The 23,589-nt window shown below is 40.5% G+C and overlaps 1 protein-coding gene across 1 annotated transcript in view; it reads left to right on the forward strand.

The window, feature by feature from the left end:
• Positions 1 to 738: 738 nt before the first annotated feature.
• The window catches only part of nup153 (nucleoporin 153), a 24,745-nt gene continuing 1,894 nt past the window's right edge, over positions 739 to 23,589 (forward strand). Inside the window, exons 1-18 of the mRNA XM_057828440.1 lie at positions 739 to 883; positions 8,197 to 8,458; positions 9,063 to 9,335; positions 9,397 to 9,536; positions 10,097 to 10,225; positions 10,302 to 10,418; positions 10,490 to 10,534; positions 10,728 to 10,781; positions 11,091 to 11,231; positions 12,483 to 12,665; positions 12,839 to 13,003; positions 13,080 to 13,172; positions 13,234 to 13,318; positions 13,404 to 13,505; positions 15,383 to 15,979; positions 19,413 to 19,586; positions 19,648 to 20,490; positions 20,867 to 21,223. Of these exons, the coding sequence (XP_057684423.1) occupies positions 806 to 883; positions 8,197 to 8,458; positions 9,063 to 9,335; positions 9,397 to 9,536; positions 10,097 to 10,225; positions 10,302 to 10,418; positions 10,490 to 10,534; positions 10,728 to 10,781; positions 11,091 to 11,231; positions 12,483 to 12,665; positions 12,839 to 13,003; positions 13,080 to 13,172; positions 13,234 to 13,318; positions 13,404 to 13,505; positions 15,383 to 15,979; positions 19,413 to 19,586; positions 19,648 to 20,490; positions 20,867 to 21,223 (3,838 nt within the window). The 5' untranslated portion in view covers positions 739 to 805. The remainder of the gene's footprint in view (positions 884 to 8,196; positions 8,459 to 9,062; positions 9,336 to 9,396; positions 9,537 to 10,096; positions 10,226 to 10,301; positions 10,419 to 10,489; positions 10,535 to 10,727; positions 10,782 to 11,090; positions 11,232 to 12,482; positions 12,666 to 12,838; positions 13,004 to 13,079; positions 13,173 to 13,233; positions 13,319 to 13,403; positions 13,506 to 15,382; positions 15,980 to 19,412; positions 19,587 to 19,647; positions 20,491 to 20,866; positions 21,224 to 23,589) is intronic.

The following is a 23,589-nucleotide window of genomic DNA, read 5'->3' on the forward strand; positions in this document are numbered from 1 at the left end:
AAGAGGCTTCCTCCTGGGGTGACAGCCATGCACACCAATTTGATGTAGAGTGCGGCGTATGGTCTGAGCAGTAACAGGCTGACCCCCACCTCTTCAATCCCTGCAGCAATGCTGACAGCACTCGTGTAACGAGTCACATGACATTTTGGAGGGAAAATGACAAGCAGTACCCAATTTGGACATTAGGGATGTACGTAGTTTCTAAGGGACGTACTCACTTTTGTTGCCAGGGGTGTAGATATTAATGGCTATATTTTGAGTTATTTTGAGGAGAAAATAAATTAACTGTATTACCGAATATAAGCTGCACACAGACTACTTTTCATTATGTCAAAGTGTCATTTTGTCAGTGTTGACCCATGAAAAGATATACTTAAATATCTGCACAAATGCGAGGGGTGTACTTATTTTTGTGATACACTGTATGTATGGTAAAAAAAAAAGTAGTGGGGACTAGCAAAGTATGAACATATGTAGTATGGTTACTTGAATACAGTATTTGTACTTTCTCCCTCCACAAACACAATTATAATAATGTACGAATCAAATATTTATTGTCTTATGTAATGAAATATTTTTTATGAATCGTAAAATTCTTACTTTGCTCGTCATACCAAAGCCGAATTGAACAGCAAATAAAATAATGAGTATAAATGAAAGGGTAAAAAAAAAAAAAAAAGCAAGTAATCGGCAAGATCCCGGTTGACTACATCTACCAGAATTCCTTGCGGCATTAGCCGCCGTGCTGGATGACAGCTATCCGGCGCCGAAACACCGACAGGACACACTCTCCGACACAAGAGCTATGGCGGCCACGGGAGGAGGGAAAATCAGAAGCAAGAGATATCACGTCGCCTCCAAACCTTACGCCAAGAGCAAGCAGGTAACTCCGCTCAAAGTCCTCGCGTGGAGTGGACAGCAATGACTACGAGGCCCGCTGGCTCTCTCTTGCTACTGTTTTTGTTTAAGTTGGGGAGGGGAGACATTTTGCGGCCTACTCGTGGCCTCCACGCGCTTCATAGCCTCGCTAGCTGATGCTAACCCTGCGAGCGGGCTAGTTTCTGGCTTACCTGCGCCAGCGCGCTTGTTTGACAGCCTCCGTGTCAACGCGTGGACTTGTTCCGAGTGGATGAAGTCACCCGGCCGCGAGGGAGTGCGACGACACCCGCGTCAGTAGGCCGTGTTAAGTCGTTAACAAGTTAGCGGAAAAAAGGCAGGAGGAAACTCGCCGCCGTGCTAGCAAGCGAGTAGGCGCATTGTTGTGTTCGTCTCATTATGGTGGTGGCGAATACAGGTGATTATTGAAGTGAAATGGTGTGATTTAGTGCTTAGAATTCGTCATTAGGGCTTATTTGGAAAGTGTGTCGTTAAAGGTTTGGGGTTGAATTTGTGGAAGTTGTGCGGGGGGCGCTGGCTAACGTTAGCCGGGTTGAATTGCGCAGGAAACTGTTAAAGAGCCCCGCATGGTTGCATGGAATAATAGCTGGATGAGTATTAAGATTTGTAGCTTTTCTTGATAAAAAGGTTCATATGTCAAGGCTTCATTTGCAGTCCTAAAATGGTTATTATTCATTGTTGTTTAAACGCCCAATGTAAGTGTTGTGAGGTTTAGACATGTCATCTCTTGACTGGATAATTTGTGGCTTCTGCTAATTAAAGAAATAAATTAAATCATATCGTGTTGTGGAATGGAAATGTTGTCAAAAATTACTGGGGAAACACTTCATGTTTTTTGGTTTGGTTGTGTGTTTACTTTGAAGCGCTTTAATCATGAATTAAGGCAGATTAAGTGTAAAATTAAAAATAGAAATTGAAATGAGTTTGTCACTAGTAAACGTCCAATCCATTTGAACTGGGAGGGTTGGCAGCGAATGAATCAATGTTCCGTGAACATCCGTTCATCTTCTCATTGTGTATGTTCATTCGTTGCCAACCCTTCTTGTATAAAATGGATTGAACTAGTGACAAACTAATTCAAAATCATGGCAGACGAATGAAAAGAGCCACATGATTAGTCGTGTATAGGCATTTGCCGGTATGATATTCTGACGGTATGATAACCTTACCCTAAAATATCACAGTTTCACGGTATTGCAATTACAGCTGTAAAATGTGTTACTTTGAGATATCTGGGTAAAATTTTTTAAAAAGGTTTCCATTGAGCAGGATTTTTATTTTTCAAAAAATATTAGCAAATTGGAACATAAGTATAATAAGTTAAAATAAATACATACAAAAATAACAAAATATTCTAAATAAATGAAATCCTTTAGGTAAGCCTAAACCCACAAACACAGCTCAACATTATTACCGTCAAAACAAAAATAATTTATTTTCCATAAAAAGCATGTGTATGACTCGTATCATGTTTACACCTTTAATTTTGTTTAAATGTGAAATCATATTGTAGGTATTGCCTCCTCGGCAGCTACGCGCCGCAAACATGTTTTAGATGTCGTTTGGACCTACTCTAAGCCGTGGACGTCTGTAACTTCTCTGTAGCGAACTATTCCCATACCAGCGATTTCGGGGGGGGGGGGTTCAGAAGTTTCACCACCTCCAGCCATCATGTAGCACAGCTGACTCACTGACACTGAGCAACAACCAGTGGGGGAGAGTTGAGCCTTGCAGCTGCAAGCGAGGACTTCTCCATGCATTTTTGGGACATAAAAATTAATATCTTATGGACGGTATGACAGAATTTTTTTGCGGTTTTGAAACCATGACATTTTCATACCACGGTATACCTTGAAATCTGTAATCTAGTGTCTAGATTGTGTATTATCATCCATGTCTCTGAAAGTGTCATGCAGCTGTAAATGTTCACACAACAAATTGCTGCGCGCGCCGATAAGCAAACCAACCCAATATGCAGTTTCTTCCTCTTTCTAAAGTGCAAAATCAGCTACTTTCTGTACATCAAGTGATCCTAAAAACTGAATAATTTGATTAAGGTGTTCAACTATATCAAATAATGCTTCTAGAAGACATTAGTGATATTTCTACGAGCTGCAGTGTATTATTTTGCAGAAGAGGCAATTGCTCAACCTCTAGAATTCTGCCTGTCAGTCACTGTGTACGTGCGTCACAAGACAAACACTCAATGAGGCCCCTTTAACACTGACTGTAAAGAAATAATGCATTTTTCTCACCAGCCCCACCTAGTTTTATTGATTAGCAAATTTTGAGACGCTGTGTAGAAATGCACAGTCGCCACAAAAATCTGTACACAGCACCGAGCTTCGTCCGAAAGGTGGCGATTTTTGCAAGTTTGAAAGGTCACTTGGGGCTTACCTGTTAAATGAATGTGTTGGCGTACACGCACTTTAACCTACGTGCAAATATGCGTTAAGTCACAGCGATGTGCTGTAATAAATAGAGGTGGGAATCTTTGGGCACCTTACGATTCAGAGGCTACGATTTGATTATAAAACGATTATTGACAACTTATTAGCTAGTTTTAATGTTTCATACATTACTTCCAAAATTGTTCAAAAATCCCCTCAGGCTAAACTAAACTACTGTTTCAGTATCAAGCAAACAGTTAGAAACTGGAAATAAAATACTCAAGTCCCCATTCTGTATCAGCAGCTTTAACCCTTTAACACCTTAGCCTATTTTGTCTGAAATTGCATGCCTTTGATGTTGCCTTAATATTTCAAAAAAAAATTGTTCACAGTGGCCAGGTTGGGTCCCTTTTTTCAGGACACCATAACCTTCATGTGACGAGGCTTCAAATAGGATATGGGTAAACGAGTCGCAGCCGACACGTTCGGTGTTAAAGGGTTGAACTACATTCAGTTGATTTAAAGAGCATACGACAGGAGAAAAAAAAAGTCTTAAATAGCATTATTATGTGAATTAGAATCATATTTTGAGATGATTCGACTATATACAACAATTTAGCAAAGCGCAGATGACGAGTAATTAGTCTTTTAATCTGCCGGTTAGCCACGCCTACCATTATAGGGCTCTAGCGTCCCCAACAGGTGGATGACGTCAGCGGGAAACTGGGCTCATCGGTTTTACTATTCAGCCCATTGAGGGGGAATTATTCAGAACGAGATAAACGCGACGAAGAGAGCCGCAAAATGTAATTGTTTCAGTCTCTCTACTCCAATAATTTTACAGGATATTCTTTTTATCCAAGTATTTTTCCCCAATAGCTAGCTAAATGGCTTGAGAAGGACCAGTCAGCCCGTCGAGGGGGAACTATTCACAACGAGGAAAACGCGACAAAAAGAGCTGCAAAATGTCAGTTTCTGTCTCTTTACTTCAATATTTTTACAGGATATTCTTTTTATCCAAGTATTTTCCCCAATCGCTAAATAAATGGCATGGTCATGACAAATAAGTCTTGTGCTAAATGGAATATGAAATCATAAAAATGCACTTATTCAGGATGGCATGGCAAAATTACTCCATAATGGTCAAAACTGTCGACTTCACCTTTACTGTCGCACCTCCCGAACGATATTTTATGACACCTAAATCGGACATGTGTCATTTCCCTTCCCCGGCTTCGGAGAATGTAAACAAACCAAGAGGTGTGACAGCTAGCCGACATGCTAACCCGAACCGAGTCATGTTTCAAAGTTTTCGAAGCGGAAAATCACACATAACTAGCCCGGATTATTTGACATGACGACTGGGTTGTCGATTGTTTCTGTGGATCGGCAAACCGCCCGGCGGAGAGAAATTTACAGCTCGTTCCCCGGAGGAGGGCGGCTGCAGTTGTTGTGCAGCTAACGTGCAGATAATGTGCATGAGGGGAGCTTTTTACATGCCTATCAATGATCAAACGTAAGTAGTCCTTTATTTAAAGAAAGTTTGTAGTGTTTACTTTGTAATCGCTGTATTCGTATTTGACATAATACAAAACAAGATGTTTACTCACTTCCTCGTAAGTCCAATGGTCCCACAGCAGTAGGGCTTGTTTTGGCCAATATCCACGGTGAATGGGAACCTTTTGAAACTCCAAAAAGGCACACACGCCTCTCCCTCATACAGCAAGATTTTTCTGCAGCCGTTTGGCTGCCGTGATGCGAAATATAAACGTATTAATCCGCAAAATCAGCCGAATCCATAGTCCTCATACACAACAGTACTGCTGTATAGTGAAGAGGACTCCTCCCGTACACGTCACAGCGCCCTCCTCAATGCAAGACCGAAGCTGGAAGTCACTCATTTTCATGGTGCGGGATTAAAAAAAACTAAATAAATATAGCGATCGCTTTCACACACATCCAAGCGGTCCATATCATTCAGGAGCATAAAATACCGCGTGTGTTATGAAATAAACATGCTTTTTCGTGTCACATGCACTTTAATGTTGTGAATCAACCGTTAAAGTTGTTAAAATTGCTCCCGTTATTCCATAATTTTCTTTCTGTCAACTTTCGACATGTGAAAGTTTTAAAACTGCTCATCATTTAAGTCAAGATTTAGCTGATTTAGGAGTATTCTAGATAAAAAGATATGCAGGCTTGGTTCATACTGCAGGTCTTAATGCACGAATCCGATTTTTTCATTCTGTGACATGATGTATTGTCATCTTGGAAATTGACAAACATATTTTCAGTTGAAGGGATAAGAAAGCTGTCTAAAATACCAATGTAAACTTGTGCATTTGTTGAAGATTTAACCACAGCCATCTCACCAGTGCCTTTGCCTGACATGCAGCCCCATATCATCATGGACTGAGGGAATTTTTATGTCTTCTTCAGTCAATCATCTTTGTAAAACAAAAGTTCCAGCGTCATCAGAGTCAAGAATCTGCATTGGACAAGGTGATGATGCTGTAATTTTTGTTTGGTGCTGTTCCAGTGAGACCTTAAATGGCTCAAAATTACCTAATTGCCTGGGACTGACTGTCACTGACAGCCATAGACGTTCAATCGGTTTGAAGTGGGAGGGATGGCAGCGAATGAACAAATGTTCATTCGCTGCCACCCTCCCAGTTCAAATGGATTGTACGTTTACTAGTGATAAACTAATTCCAATTCACACTAGAAGCTTGTTTTTCTGATAATTAGTTGTTTGTAGAATATCCTAGAATGACTTCCTGAAAAACATATCGAGAAACGTTGTATTGCCATATCGCCTGATCATCGTTATCGTGAGTTTTGTATATCGTATCGTGAGGTACCAAGAGGTTCCCACTCCTACCCCGTCCGTTTGTGTGTGTCATGCATGAACAGTGCGTGCATGCTATCGATCCATATAAACTTTGAATATAAGCCTAAACGGTTATTATTTGTCTTTTATTTGTTTCCTCTTTTTGGAAATCAAAATATGATCTCCCTGGAATGAAGGATGAAAGCCAGCATGTGTAGTCATTTGTTTTGATGCTTCTGTGCATGTGAGTCTTCTTGCTCAGTGCGTGTCGGACTGCGAATTAGTGCGCATGCGTAAAACTTGAATGGGCTCAATGGACAAAGGCAGTCTGAACGGGCACGCCAAAAAAAACCATGACAAAAATCAGATTTGTGCATTAAGACCTGTGGTATGAACTTAGCCTTAGGTTAGCTTTAACAGAGCCTTCCAGAGAAGTCTACTGCTTTAAGATGGCGGCTGTTTCTAACGCCGGCAAGTGTCATTTCGCATCTAGTTTCCTATACATGTTCTAACGCTGCCGTCTGTCATTTTGCATCAAGTTCTACATATATGTGATATCTACCGTAGCATTATTGTGGCCGTATGTTTGTAGCAACTAGGAACTGGGTGGTGTTTGTAGCAGCTGTCGGCCGCAATCAGAGATGATTGTTTTTTTTGTTTTATCTAGCAGTATGTCTTTAACATATATTTACTCTTAGTTCCTTAGTTCCGTTCCTCATTGCGTCCTGAAGACCGTGCTGAATGTGTTTTAGTTCTGTTTTACCTGGTATAATTGATACAATTCAATATTCGGAATTTGGATGTTTGTGATTCGTCCTCGAATCTTCCACGGCTGAATCGCGAATAATCTAAGAATCAGAAATTTGGCACACCTCTAGTAATAAATACGATTTTGCTTATCAATATAATTGTTTTGGAGTTTAGGGTGCATTTTTGAAAACATGGGAAGGATAAAATCTGAGAAATGATAGAATTATACCCTCGCGCACACACACATGCTACATTTCTACACCCCCAAAAACATTGTTTCATGAGTGTTAGTGTTTTAGAACAAGTACTTTTCATGGTTTTCATAATATATTGACTGGGCGCGGGGCCGATTCATAGGGGGCTTCAAAGCTGACCGAGTGGAAAGACAAAGAGCTTTTTCTGTTGAAAATGCTTGTGAATAAATGATTAAATCCCTGAATTATCTATAGTTATGTATGTAAAACAGTCTCGATTCTTGGATAGAAGCAAAATAAAAAACATGCAAGTAGCATTTTTTTGACGTAAATATTGCGAACTATGAGGCTAGTCAGGAAATTAGCGGCCGCCATATGTAAACAAAGAGCTTTTTCCATTGAAAATTCTTGTGAATAAAGGCTTAAATCCGTGAATTCTTTACAGATATGGATGTAAAAGTGTCTGTTCTTGGTTAAAAGCAAAAAAAAACGTGCAGGTAGCAATTATTTCACGTAAATATTGCAAACTACGAGGCTAGTCAGTAAGGAAATAGCGGCCGCCATATGTAAACAAAGAGCTTTTCCCGTTGAAAATTCTTGTGAATAAATGCTTAAATCCCTGAATTCTCTATAGTTATGTATGTAAGACAGTCTCGATTCTTGGTTAAAAGCAAAAAAAAAAGTGCAGGTAGCATTTATTTTATGTAAATATTGCGAAGTACAATGCCAATACTGTAGCGGCTAATTTCTCCCACTGATTTTTTTTTCCACAACGTTTCAAAATGCATGCATGGTACGAATAATATAATAATTACCATGAATCCTCGAACAAATCACTCCTGAGACAATCCTTCCTGTTTGTATGCAGTACAGCTTTCGTATTTTTTCAACCTAAATCTGGTGTTAGATCGCTGCATGTGACGGACTAATAATAAGTAGGTAATAAATGAAGCAGAGTGAGACGTGACGCAGTGAATAGGGAATGTGTCATGTCAATACATTCTGAAGTCTATGGTTTACACAAAGGATGACAAACTTAAGGCTATCTTATGTCCATTAATATTATTTTTTTGTCAGAGTTCAGCCAATGAGTAACCCCCCCCCCCCCCCCCCCCCCCCGCTCATGTCCCTACAGCAGTCGTCAGGCCTGATCAGCCGAGTGACCGACACCGTCAAAAGCATCGTTCCCTCGTGGCTGCAAAACTACTTCAAGAACGGAGAGCCTCCTGAAGGTGAAGCAGGAGGAGGAGGTGGAGGAGGAGAAGCAGCAGCAGCAGACGTGACCGAGAACTGCCAGCCGCCCCAACACGACGCTCTTCCTCCCAACGGCGGCAAAGAGGTGCCGCCCTTCCTCGATGGACGCCACTCGCCCGAGCCCAGCACGAGTAGTAATGCAGGTTCGATATGCCGAGAGTTTAAACAAAAATGCATTTAAAATTTACGACTACTCATCGATTATCAAATTAACCAGAAATCGTTTGGATGATTTATTGATTGGCCGAGTCATCTTTTTTTTTTTTTTTTTTGTGTCTTAATAGTGGGTATTGCCTTTTTTAATTTGGAAATTCCTTTTTTTATTGATGAACTGCAACTCTGTACAAACAAAAAGGTAGAAAAAGTAAACAGTATTCTCCTTTTCATCCATTAATTCTTTGAAATAGTTTTTTTAGGTAATTATTTTAAAAATACAATGATATTTTTATACAATTTTCTGTTTAACTTTTCCTTTTTTCATCTAAACTACTTTTAAGAAATTATTTTAAAACAAATAATGGCAAATATTTATTTTGTAATTTTTTTAAAACTAAAACATTGTTTTTATTGTGAATAAATATTTGTTGAAAATAAAAATACAAACATAAAAGTAAGTATTTTCTTAATTTTAACTTTCTTTAATTAAAAAAAAGAATGCCGGTTGGGTTATAAATAAATCTTGTTATTACTCAATTATACAGCCTTACTTACCAGTCTCTCCTTTTAATATGTATTTTCTTCATTCAGAGCCGTCAACCAGTCGGGCATCCCTCAACTTTCAGGACGTTTTATCCCGGCCTCCGCTCAGCCACTCCCACCTTCACTTCACGCCACTGGAGACCTCGTTGCCGACGTTGGCCGGTGCCAGCGGCCCTTTTTCACAGCCCTCCACCTCCTCGGCGCCGGGGCCCTTCTCCACCGGTTTCTCCCTCGTCAAGGAAATCAAAGACAACCTGTCGCAGCACGAGGACGACAACATCTCCACCACGAGCGGCTTCTCCTCACGCGCCTCTGATAAAGGTACAGTTTTTTTCTCAGTAGCGGTAATGAGACCACAAATGAATATCAATGTGCTCTGCAGACGTGCCTACAGCCAAGACGGCGTCGCTTCCGCAGCTTTGGTCGCCGGAGATGGACAGAACCATCTCGGTGCCGCAGCCCTCTCAGTCCAGTCTGAAAAGGCCCGCCTTCAACCTGTCCGTCTTTGGCACTTCTGCCAATGTGAGTTTTTTTATTTTTTTATATTCACTCATGAGGAGTTTAGTATCATAGAAAGACCTTTGACACCAAATTGCGTCATTTTTTTAAACTATGTGTAAGTAGTTTTGTATAACAAAAAATGATAGTAAATTATGTCATAATGCAGATTAAAAATTTTAATCGTTTGACAGCCCTAATTACTAGTAATAATCACATTCATGCAGGGTTTCCACCAGTGCTTTATAGGCCTAGTGGGCCACTTGTCTTGTCTGCCGCACAAGGCTAAAAGGGTGCTACAAAAGAAAGTATCAAATGAATACAAATGGTAACCGTATCTTGTGATGGGGTTGTAAGCTCAGTGGTGACATCTTTTGGTTGGACAAATCAGTCCGAGCTTTGCTATTTAACTTTATTGCATTATAATTTTGTTTGCTAAAAATATACATTACGTTGAAAAGTATTAGCCACCGACAACGACAGAAAAACATGTAACTTTTTACAAAAGGCTCCTGTAAGGCATGCTGGGATTTACCACGTAATTTCCAGTGCCAGCACTCAAACTTCTAAATGTCTCCCTGCAGTCAACGCTCAACAGCACACTTTTGAACTCAAGCCAGCTTGGAGATTCCCCCTTCTACCCCGGGAAGACCACGTACGGCGGCGCGGCTGCAGTACGAAGCGTCCGCAATCGTCCCGGAACGCCGTACCAGGTTAGCGTGCGAGATACACGCCAGATCCCATAAAAATTGGGGAATTTTATCAATGTTGTCATTTATAATTTTTCAGGCCCCGGTGAGAAGGCAGATTAAAGCCAAGCCGGCCGGCGCGCAACCCTGCGGGGTGACCAGCGCCACTGCCCGACGCATCCTGCAGTCTTTGGAGCGCATGTCCAGTCCTCTGGCAGTACGTTAACACAAACAAATTTTCAGATTGAGTCTCCAACTACCTTTTAACATGAGATTTTTAACCACTAGGATGCCAAGAGGATTCCAGCAGCAGCTTCATCACTATACTCAAGGGTAAATCTGAATGGCAGCTAAAACAATTGTGCTTCGTCTGTTTACACTGTATAATTTTAGGTTGCAACACTACTTGATTCATTTAACATTTGTGTTGTCAAATTCAAAAAGTGAAAAATGTAGCATATTGTGGATTTTTTTTCTTCCTTATTCAACAGTACTAGTTGTGATTTTTTTTTGTCTGTTTTTGCAGTCAATGGAGGGCAGTGATCTTGACATATCACCTTTTCAGTCAAAAAAGAAACGGGTAAGTTAAGATTTGACAAGGTTTTGACTTGCTGCCATTTGCATATGATTTGCAAATATATTTGTAGCCAAACAGGAGTCTTATAATGGGAACACAGAGCTCTTTATCTCAGTTCGGCAGCTTTTGTAGCAACAACTGGCAGCTGTTGCACACTTGACACACACAGCCGCAGCTGTGGACTTCTGTCTTTAAGTTAGCATGATGTAATACGTAAAAAACAAACAAAAGAAAAAGCAATGTAAAATGAGTTTTGTTGTGGAACAATCTAAAAAAAATTTTTTTTTTTTTTTTTTTTTTTGTCGTCCATAGCTGGATTCCAACCTCCCACCTGTGCAAAAGCTGGTGGTCCCCACCTCCGTTCCTCCCTCTGCGAACCGCTCAGTCTCTTTCAGGCCTAGTTTGACCCCGACAGGACCCAACCGGACTTTAGAGCGAACTCCCAGAAATAAGGTAGCATTTTTTTCTCAGCTGAATTATAGGTAGTTTTTCACCAGTACTGATTAAGCCTGTCGCAATATGCAATAATTCCATTTATCGCGCGGTATATAAAAATGAAGACGGTAATTTTCCTGCTGCGATTTATCGCCTCGCGCGCACGTGCGTTCGCTTGCGGCAGATGTGTGGCAGACGTGCTTGGCGGCGCTGTTTAAAGTTCAGCTTCCTTGTGCCACTCTGTTTTATTGACTTCTGGGTATGTTCGTTTTATACATTTGAGTTTAAGTGACCGTCATTTAATGGATGGAGGCAGGGCCGAGTGCACTGTCGGCGCACAGCAATGAGCGAGCGGAATTAGGAAAGGACGAACCAGTCTGCAAAATGTTTCTAGTGGTTGTTTCAACAAAGATGGCCAACACAATAAATCTACATGCTCATTTGAAACTCTATCATCCTCTCCAGTTTTCACTGCTTAGTAAGAAAACTGCATCGCAACAAGCGGAGCCTCCTCATCACGTTAATTGACATGTATTCGCTTGATGTGAGAAATACAGACGACACCGCGCAAAATAGCGTTCCCTCACGGAAAGTGAAGTCCGCTACATTGCTGAAGAAATGAGACCGTTTTACCTCTGTTAAATGATGTTTGATACCTTTGGGAGCATCATTTTTGTTACTGCTACTTAATTAGTTTATTTTTCTCTGTTGTTGTTGAAGTGCAATTACGGTTACTGCAACTTTATACCTATGTGCCTAAATGCTTCATTTATTAAGTGCAATTTTATTTTTTGTTGAAAAAAGACATTTATTATGTGTTTCTGTGCGGTATTAATATTGTTGTCTTTTACTTGAGAGAGGCATGGTCTATTGTTTTTAGTTGTGATTTCTTAAAAGGTATTTTATTAATTTAAAAGTAAACATTTATTGCGTTTAAATGGGTGTACTTGATCTATTAATATTTACTGTATTCTCACTGTGTTATTGTCAATCGGTTAAAAGGGGACGGGACTTGATAAGCATATGCTTCTTTCGTCAGCCCTTGTCTTTTCTTCGAGTTTTTCGGGTTGCTCATATCACATCTTGCAACTGTCAATGATACTGATGATGATGACAATAAATAAATAAATAAATAAATAAACGCTAAAAAAAAAATTTTTTTTTGGGGGGGGGGGCGCAATAATTTATCAGATAATTTATCGCCCACTAAAATTTGTTATTGCGACAGGCCTAGTACTGATCCCCCACCCCTTTCTCTATCATCCACAGCCTACAAGACAATCACCTCTCCTGCCTGATAGAACCCCAGTAGTTCCTTCACAAAGCACAACGGGGTCCGACAGACCTACCTATCCTATCTCAAGCACGCCCGCCGCCAACTCCGGAGGTGGCAAGATGAAGAGAGAGCGGACGAGTGCGCGACCGTCCACCAAACGCGTTGAGGACGATGAGGTATGTTCTAGTGTTGCACCGATACCTGTGTGGTATCGATTGTTTTGCAATATAAAGAATGGTTTTTGGATACAATATCCGGATATTTTGATAACCCTAGCAGTTAGTACCATCTTTATTTTGCTTGCTTTGTCAACCCAATAGTTGTAAAGTTGAATGTTTTTTAACGTTAGGTTTCCGAGGTGCCCGACCTTCCCGCAATTTCACTTCCCATTAGCTCAGCGGCCTTGCCCACCTTCAGCTTCTCCTCGCCGCAACCCCCCGTCGTGCCGCAACCCCCCGTCGTGACGTCCCCTCGCATCACCGTCAGTCCCGTCAAGGAAACGGTGACAAATAAGGTATATTTTAATTTTTCTTGTTTGCTGAACACTTAGGTTCAAACCCTAAATCCAGTTTTTGACTCTTGTCCCTTAGGAGACCCCTGCTTCACCCCCTTGTGTACCCTTCACGTTCTCTTCGCCCATTGTTAAAGCGACTCCTTCTAGTCCACCTAACTTCTCCCCAACAGTAAGTCATTCAAAATACACCTGAATGAGTCTTTTTTTCACCATTTTTTTTCTCTCTTTAGGCTGGCTTTACATTCAGTGCCCCTGTAGCAAAACTTGGCCCTTCCATGTCAAATGGGAAGCTGGCCACGCCCATAGCAACAGCAGGTAAAACACTTAATTATTTATTTAATTTTTACCCAATTGTCCTCTTTTATTTGAATAATTGTTTTATGCTTATTTTGTCTCAAAGCAAAATTAACAACTAATGCAAGCACAGAAGACTTTGACGGCCCTTTCAAACCAGCCAAAACACTGAAGCAGGGCAGCGTGCTGGACCTCCTCAAATCACCCGGTAAGAAGTACTGGCATTTCTGCAAAACTTTATACAGAGTGGAGAATTTTTTTTTCATAATTTCCCAAAATGAATGAATGAATATTTTAGTAATTCACTGAAAATTCTATCAATTAATCGAGTAATTGGATAAAACATTTTTTTTTTTTTAGGTAGAGAACAATTATAAATATACATGAGAAAAAAAGACATTTAATCCAATATTGAACCATTTTCAGTCAATCAATGTCTTCCGATGTACATTGTTGAAAACAGCCGACAATTGCATCTCAGATGTGACTTAGAAAAAAAATTCACTGCTTTCACTGAAAAAACTCCTAAATCTTATAAAAAAGAAAGCAAATTTCTTACCTAAAAATGTAATTACTCTTGATAACACACATCACTTGAAAGCTATGTGTTTTTCCCCACATGTTTCAACATTTGTATCAAGCTATTTTAAGTTCTAGTTAAGTTTTAAGTTAGTCTAAACTGTAAGTACTGATAGGATTGAGTTTTTGCAGTGTTCAAAATAAATGTATAATATCTGCTGTATTGGAGCACATTAGGGACCAGTGCTACTTGGTGTTTTATTCAGCAATGACTACTGAGCTAAAACTGACAGTTAACTTTATGTTTTAATTAGGGCTGTCAAACGATTAAAATTTTTAAAGCTTAAAAGCTAAGCTTAAAAATTGATTAATCGTAATTAATCGCAATTCAAACCATCTATAAAATATGCCATATTTTTCTGTAAATTATTGTTGGAATGGAAAGATAAGACACAAGATGGATATATACATCCAACATACGGTACATAAGTACTGTATTTGTTTATTATAACAATAAATCAACAAGATGGCATAACATTATTAACATTCTGTTAAAGCGATCCATGGATAGAAAGACTTGTACTTCTTAAAAGATAAATGTTTGTACAAGTTAGAGAAATTTTATATTAAAATCCCTCTTCATGTTTTCGTTTTAATAAAATTTGTAAAATTTTCAATCAAAACATAAACTAGTAGCCCGCCATTGTTTAGTGTAAATAATTACAGAATGCTCATGGGTGCTTAAGCACATAAAATCAGTCGCACCCAATCGCCAGCAGAGGGTGACAAAAACGCCAAAAAAACAAGTAACAAGTTGGCATTGCACTGTGCTGTCTTTTTAATCTGTTTGAGCGGGGCATGTGCGTTAATAGCGTCAAATATTTTAACGTGGTTAATTTAAAAAATTAATTACTGCCCGTTAACGCGATAATTTTGACAGCCCTAGTTTTAATTTTACACCCTCATCACTCTACAGCGCTGTGTTTTTACAGATTAAATAAAGCCTGTATGTAAGACTCATTAGCCACGCATCAACAGTGGTCATAATCAATAGAAACCTAGCCCTTCGGAGGGCTAACGTTACGTGAGCGAGTGACAGTAGCGTTCTAAGCGCTGAGAAGTCTACTGTTTAAAGATGGCGGCTGTTTACTAACACTGCCCAGACACGGCCCGAGTCTGTCATTTAGCATCTAGTGCTAAATGCATGCGATATCTGAGACTCATCGGACACTACCTGCTAACACACTAGCATCATGCGGGCAGAGTTTTTAGCAACGTCGGCGTAGTTTGTAGTGGCTGTCGGCTGCAGTAGTTTTTTTTTAATTGCTTCTTCCTCTACGCACGTGACGTCAGTGCGTTGTCCCGCGTTTAAAGTAGTCCGGGCAAAACGTGATGCTTAGAGCTGGCAAAATTAAACGATTCCTCGAGGTGAATAAAAGTACTCGGATCAGTTTTTAAACTCGAGTTGCTCGAGTATTCGTTTCAGCTCTAACCAGAAGTTCCATTTATGTGCTAGTATAAGCAAGGAGATGGATGAGTGTTTTTTTTTTTTTTTTTTTTGTCCAGGCTTTGCTTCTACAACTACGAAAAAGTCATTAGAGACCTCCACGCAGTCCTCTACCCCGTCCTCCTCCACTACCACCACAAATACCACCACTTCCGGTTCCTCCTCTACAAACCTCAGTGACTTATTCAAAACCAACCCAGCGGGGACCTGCGACGCCTGCCTGGCCCAAAACAAGCCGTCAGACGCAAAGTGTGTGTGCAGTAAAGCCCCTCAAACCGGCGCCGAAACCAGAGACAATAAAACAAGCGCCCCCTCCGCTCGGCAGCCAAAGAGCAGCACGAACGGCGCCCCTCTCAGCTCACTTTTTCCCAAACCGACGGCGACTTGGGAATGCGACACGTGTATGGTTTTCAACAAACCGGACGCCGTCAAGTGCGAGGCCTGCGAGACGGCCAGGCCCGGAACGGTGCTGAAGGTCTCTTCTTCTACACCTTCCGCCTTCTCTGCCGTGAAAACGCCGCACGCCGCCGCTGCGACGCCGTTCGCCGGATTCGACAAGTTTAAAAAGCCAGAAGGCGCATGGGACTGCGACGTGTGTATGTTACAGAACAAGGCCGCCGATACGAAATGCGTGGCCTGCACGAGCGCTAAACCAGGTAAGCAAAGCGTTGGAACTAAAACCAACGGGTGCTAACGCTGTTAACTCATTGGCTGACATTGACGGCGCTAATCCATTTTGACTAAGAGGGGCGACTGAATGAACAAGCGCTTTTCATCCTTCTGCTGTGAGTTGGAATGAGTTTATCTCTTGTAGCTGTCCAATCCATTTGAACTGGGAGGGTGGCAGCGAATGAACAAATTCATTCACTGCCATCCCTCCCTCTCCTAGTAAAAAGTATAGCTTGGTAATATCAACAGAAAATGACGTGGAAAGTCCTAGAACAGGGGTCTCCAAACCAGTCCTCAAGGGCCCCTGTTTGTCCTGGTTTTTGTTCCTACCAATGGAGCACAGACAGTTTAACCAATGAGGTTTCTGCTAAAACAAGCAGCACCTGGCTGGAATCAACTGATTACACTTGTAAATCACCAGATTGGTGCAAAGGTGTCCTGTTGTTTTGTTGGAACAAAATCCTGCACCCACTACAGCCCTATGTGGAATAGTTTGGAGACCACTGCCCTAGAATGAACTAATCACCTGGCATTGGCTGCCACTGACGGCCATAGAAATTCATATCTATTTGAACTGGGAGTGATGGCAGCGAATGAATGTTCATTCACTGCCACCCTCCCAGTTCAAATGGATTGGACGATTACTAATGCATAGACCTCATAATATATTATTAGGTTCATGACTAATGATAAATTCATTCCAATTCACATAGGGCTGCAGCTATCGATTATTTTAGTAGTTGATTAACTGTCAACTAGTTAGTTCGAATAATCGAATATTCGGATTAGGAACATTTAATGCATTGCAGAATAAATTTTAGGAGATGATAAACAAAGGCTTGCTAAGATTGCACTTTGGAAAGACCATTAAAAGGTGGAAAAGCGCTATAGAAGTATGTGACTGTGGTACTCCCCAAGGTTTCTCATTTTTCTCCCAATTGACTCTGGAGTTTTTGGAGTTTTTCCTTGCCGGCATGGAGGGTCTTAAGGATAGGGGATACCCAGGACTTGAACTGCATCTATTCATCTTTGTTGCTTCATTTCTAATTGTGTATCATATTGCCTCTGTAAAGCCCTTTGAGACTTCTGTTGTGATTGAGGGCTACACAAATAAATTGAATTGAATTAATATATATGGCGGAATACACTCAGGTGACTTGAAGTTCCGCTCTGAGACCCCCGATTTTGCCAAACTCAAAATTGTCTTATATGCATGTGTGATACATAATTGGAAAGCTTAAAATCTCAATTTTCTGGTGGAAGAAAAATTTTGAACAGGAGGGCATCTAAAACCAAAACAAAAAACAAAAAAAAAACATTTAAACAGCAAAACCCTTTCTGAAGGTGAGAGCATGCGACAGCAGAATTACAGACGCCATGACTTTAACGAGATATTATCGCGTACTTACCTTGTTTCGATCCAAAAACTCCATGTAGCATGTATCACTGAGTGTCAAGACACAGCTGTGATTGGCCACAGCTGAATTTTTGAGGGATTTTATGGGTGAAATATGGTAATATTACAAGTGTCGCGAAGCAGAAATCGCAGACATCAAGGAGTGGTCAAGATTTTCTTTTTTCTATGTTTACCATTTTAAAGGTTTTTTCAATTTTTCTTTGTTTGAATCCATTATTTATCATCTAACATATTGGAGAAAATGCGACCGTAACAAAAAATACAATTAAGCGATCGTTATGAGGTAGATATCCATGACTTTTTTACAGACACCATTTTTTTCATTGTGACGTCATTTGTTTAAAAGTTTAAAATATGCGAGTGAATAATTTTTTTAAAGTCATGTGTTTTGTTTTGTTTAAACGAAATATTAGACATCAATTCATGATTCTAAGCTAAAAACAGACAGATATTTTAGATAATAAATATAATTACCTTCATTTTATGGCTGGGTTGAAACAAAAGCGGCTGCACGACGTCTGTAAACGGGGGTTTTCAGGGTAAAATGGACAAATAAAAATAGTTCAGGGGCTTAATGCGCCATGAATCTGCTATGGCAGCATATACATATTGTTCTATCAAACACAACAGTTGTTTTGGCTTAAAATACAGCAGTTTATTTTGAAAAGGAGTGCAAGAGTCAGTTTTTTCCGCCATATAAATGTGAATTCAAAATAAAATTCCGGAGTTTCTCAAACTATGCAGAATTGCACTTTTTATATATAAATAAATAAAAATACCGGGGCTTGGCCTCAAAGGGTATAAAATAAGTTAATAAATGAGGATCTATGTACAACAAAGGAACAATTGGCCAACTTGCACAGCAAAAGTCAGCTAGCTTAAATGCTATGAATTTTGTATTTTTTTTAAATAAAGCTCTTAAATCATTCAGACACATATTTCCACAAAAACATTCCCACGAAAACAACTAAATATACCTATAAACTAAATAACGAATGCATAAAAAAATATATTAGTGGAAACAAAAACTTATGTTGGTCTGAACAGGGAGCAGCTGGATTCACTCATATTAAATGAGTTATGTCATTCACTGTTGCTACTAAAGGGCAGTGTATCCACCCAAATCCTTGCAAAACTAAATGCTAACTCTTTCAAAACAAACCATAACAACACCACTAATTGAAGGAATACTCAAAGCAGCAAAATTTGATTCGAAGCTTGTTTCGAATAGAATTACTCGAGTTAATCGATTAAATGTTGCAGCACTAAATTCACAGCTAAGGATGAAAAGAACTTGCTTTACTCTTTATTGTAGAATATCATAATGATTTTCTGACCCGTGTAGTGCTGCAACGATTAATCGATTAACTTGAGTATTCGATTAGAAAAAAATATTCGAATTAAATTTTTCTGCTTCGAGTATTCGTTTAATTAAAGTGGCGTTGTAATGGTTTATTTTGAAAGTGTTTGCATTTAGTTTTATTGATTTGGGTGGATACACTGCCCTCTTCTCTGCCTCATTTCACATGATTGAATCCATCTGCTCCCTGTTAAGACCAACATAAGCTAAGTTTTTGTTTGAGCTGATGTTTTATTAATGTATTCGTAATTTAGTTTATATTTAGCCATTTTTTGTGGGAATATGTGTCTGAACAATTTGTCAAGAGCATTGTAAAAAAAAAAAAAAAAAAAAAAAAAAAAAGTTAGCATTTTATAGCATTTAAGCTAGCGGAATTTTGCTATCTAAGTTAGCCAGTTGTTCCTTTGTTGTACATATATCCTCATTTATTTATTTTTTTTATACCGGTTGAGGCTCAGCTCAGGTATTTCAATTTTTCATGTTCCTTGTCCGATTACTCGATTATTCGAACTAACTAGTTCATCGATTAATCGACTACTAAAATAATCGATAGCTGCAGCCCTAGACCCGTGTAACGATAAGTGTTGTAACACATTATTGCCACACCCCTGGTCGAGTCATAAAATAGTTTTTCCCCAAACAGGAGCATCGGCAGGAGCTCCCCCAGCCGCCAGCAGCACGCCTGTGTTCAGTTTCGGGGACAAGTTCAAGAAGCCCGAGAACTCTTGGGACTGCGACGTGTGTCTGCTGCAGAACAAAGGCACCGACGTCAAGTGCGTCGCCTGTCAGGCGGCTAAACCGGGAGCAGAGCTTAAAGGTAGTGAGGTGTGTCGGAAAAATGACTGTCGGAGACTTAATTGTTTCTTTTTCAATTTCAGATTCTTCTTCTGGTGGTTTCACATTCGGCACGTCAAACAGTACTTCAGAGTCAGCATCTGGGGGTTTCAAGTTTGGAGTGCCCGCCTCGGCGTCGTCCTCCTCTTCATCGGGAGGATTTAAGTTCGGAGTGTCGTTCGGGAACACCTCATCGGAAACCCCTTCCAAAGACGCTAATACTTCATTAGGGTTCAAGTTCAGCACCCCGTCAGAAGGCTTTAAATTCGGAGTTTCCTCCAGCGAGGAAAAGAAGGCGGAGCAACCCGCGGCCGGAGCCGGATTCAAGTTCGGAACTAGCGGAGGAATTTCGTTCGGGACGAAATCGGCCAGTACGGAAAGCGGTTCCTCCAAGATGGGCTTCAGTTTCGGGCTTTCTAAAACTGAAGAGAAAACGTCAACAGCCCCGACTTCGACGTCCTCCGTAGCCACGCCTGTTTCCTCTGAAGAGAAGAGCAGCGACAACAGCGTGTCAACAGACTCTGCGACGACTGCCAGCTCTGTGTTCGGAACGTCCAACCCCGCGACCGCCAACCCTACGTTTGGTTCGTTACCCACCGAGAAAAAGCCCGCCGCCCCCACGTTTGCATTCGGCAAAGCAGAGGAAGAGAAGAAGGAAGCGTCCGCCACTTCAGCGCCGTCCGCCTTCATTTTTGGAGGTGCCAGTAAGGACGCCAACCCACCGCCTGCCATTCCTGGGGGCTTTTCCTTCAGCAAGCCCACCGCTCCCGTGGAGCAGCCGCCGCCGCCAGCGGCTACTTTTGTGTTCGGGAAACCCGCTGACAAAGACGACGCTTCAAATTCAAAAGCTGCAAATTCCACTTTTGTGTTTGGACAAACTGCTGCAGGTATGAAACGCGTTCACCGTCATTTACAACGATAGCCGTCCAATCCATTTAAATTGGGAGGGTTAGCTGCGAGTAAACGCTGCCAGCCTCTCCCAGTCTAAATGAACAAGACGTCTATCGCAGTCAGTGGCAGCCAATATTAATTTATGAAATGACATTGAAGCTGATTGAACAATAGACAAGTTGTTGATGTTTCATTAGTGTTAAGTGGTAAAATACTAAAATTACAGTGTGACCAAAGTAAAAACAGCTCATTTTTAAAGCAACTCTGATTCATTTACTACCATCATTGCCAGTAATTACGCCATTTCATTCACGGCTTGATAAAAACATACAAAACCGTTCCAAATTTACACAATCTCGTCTTGCCCAACAGCTTCCGAAGCTCCCCAGTTGCCGTTCTTTTTCATGGGAAGCAACGCCACCACGACCAGCAGCACCTCGACCACCCCGACCCCTAGTCTCTTTGGAAACAGCAGCCAAGCGCCCGCCCCTCCTCCCGTTACAGTTCCCAGCACTTTCCTGTTCGGTCAAGCCGCCGCTGGCGCCAGTGACGGACCCCCGGCCAAAACCTTCGTCTTCGGGCAAAGTCAGGACGCCCCGCCGGCAGCGCCGGTCAACTCGGCTCAGGCATCGCAACCCTTCATCTTCGGGGCGACCGCCAACGCCGCACCTGTTGTCGCGCCTGCCGTCAATTTTGGGGCGGCGGCGCCGTCGGCCACCCCCTCTGCAGGTGAACAGACATTTGGTATTGAAATGAAAGTTAATATTTGACGACGAAGAACAACAAGCGAAATCGTTGTACAAATTTCTCTGTGATAGACAAGTTCAATTTAACAGAAATAATAGTTTCCATTGTACCGTATTGGCCCTGATTATAAAACGACCCCCTCTTTTTCAACTCAAGTTTGAAAAAATACTTTATGAACACCAAATTAATTTTTATACAGAAAATAGTTTTTGAAATATAAATAAACCAGTCTATTGTGATAAACCAACAAAATTGCAATAACTGCATTAACCATCAAAGTGAAGTGTAACTGTAACTGTAGTCTTGAAAAAAATCTGAATAAGGAAAAACATAGCTATAAAATAATGCAAACTGGTTAAACCTGAGAGTAGCTGAGATCTATCATGACAGAACATCGCTTTAATGATATCTGGCGCCATCTAGCGTCGTGAATGGGTATAATGTCTAGACCTCGAATATAAGACGACCCCCACTTTTTTAGTGTTATTTCAACGCAAAAAAACAGTCTTATATTCGGGCCAATACGGTAATTTAAGTACAGGTAGTCCCCAGGTTACGAAAAGTTCTATTCCTACACTGGCAACGTAAGCCGGATTCAGAATGAACCCTTTAAATACCTCTACATGCTCCCTAAATCTCAAAATAACTATCCAAAACATGTATTATCCATCATTGTACTGTCCTCATCAAGACATTTGAGCTAAGTCCTAGCGAGACAGCGAGCGAAGCCATAATCTTCCCCTCTTTCACTCGACTGCGCAGCTTCGTGGGAGAGAATGCGCTCTTCCTCGTGTGTGCGTGTGCGCTCTTCTTCATTAGAGCAAATAATGTCCTTTGTGTGTACATGCGCTCTTACTCGCGTGCAGATGTACTACCTGATCTTCACTTTGTACACCAAAATAAATGCATGCATCACAAAGCAAAAGTCAACATTATAATCAACATTTTGCCAAAGGACAAAACTGCCATATTAAATTAACAAAGTAAAAAATAATATACTGTGAGGTATGATAAGGGACTGTTTACACTGGAGACAAAATGGCGGATGAGCCTCTAGCGTCGTAAAGTTGAAATCACGTATGTTGGGTACGTCGTAACCCGGGGACTACCTGTACTATTTTTTTCCCTTTAAAAATTTAATGAAAGGAAAGACAACTAATTATTGGAATAATCTTTTGTATAATGCTCAATTGTTTTGAATTTGTTTCTCTCCAAAAAACGAGAATTTCAAAAAATTTGAACACCATTGCTAACCTATAATACATTCCAAACAACAAATGTTTTTACAAACTTACCAATGCGCGCTTGTTTTCCTATATTTTTTCGTTAAAGGGAACCTCAGACTTTCTTGTAGGATCTACTAAGCCAGAATTGTTGTATTTTACTAAAATGTTATTAGAAACACAAAATATTGCCATTGATTTAAAAAGCTATAATATTTAGTAAATGTTTTGACCTACAGAGGGTGCCATGTTTTATGCGCGCAATGGACGCTCGGGGTGATGTAGTTTGTCACTAAACGAACACTACGGGTGTTCAGCAATTCCTTCCATGCAGCGAGACATCCAACACATGCGCTTATCGGTTAAAAGCGGCGAGTAATATGTATTTGTGCTTCTATTGAGTCTTTTATTACCTTTTCATTTCCTCAAAATACTTTTTGCACGTCCTTCCCTCTCATACTTTTAAGCATTGTTTTCGTGTGGTAGCTTTAAAGCAGATTGTTGATCTGTTGACCACATTAGTCGCGTAGCGTATTTAACCACCATTTATGATATTACTATGTTTAAGTATCCTCTTAAGGCATCTATAGTATGCTGTCTGTATGCATCTAATCAAAACAAGCTGAAAGCGCATGGTACTACTTTAGTTGTCAAATTCGCCTACTGTAGATGTTTCGTCAGTGTAGCACGTTTTGTCACTCTCATCGGGTCTCATCCCGTCTTTCCTGTTCATTTTGCTTTCTCTGCTCGTTTTGTGAAATATCAACACTGCTGTCATGCTAATTAATGTTCCTCACGGGTTCAAATTGAAAAGGTTGAACAGATGACATGTTTATATCGCTAGAGTCATACTCTGGAAGCCCGGCAGCATAACCTAGTGACCTCAACGCCCTGTGGCGACCTACTAATTAAGCTAATTTTCCAAATTGTATAAAAACGAATGCATCAAGAGGCTTTTAATATCAAATTATTTGAACTAATGATAACGAAAAGTACATTTATTACTGAAATAATTTTTACATTGTATTTTTAAAAATGAAATTGCCCAAATAATACTTTTCCATGATACTCATATTTTTTTGTCGACCAAATATGATAACTCTGACATCACTTCCTGTTTTTCCC

Source organism: Corythoichthys intestinalis, chromosome 22 (assembly GCF_030265065.1).
Source record: "Corythoichthys intestinalis isolate RoL2023-P3 chromosome 22, ASM3026506v1, whole genome shotgun sequence".
Taxonomy (NCBI): Eukaryota; Metazoa; Chordata; class Actinopteri; order Syngnathiformes; family Syngnathidae; genus Corythoichthys; species Corythoichthys intestinalis.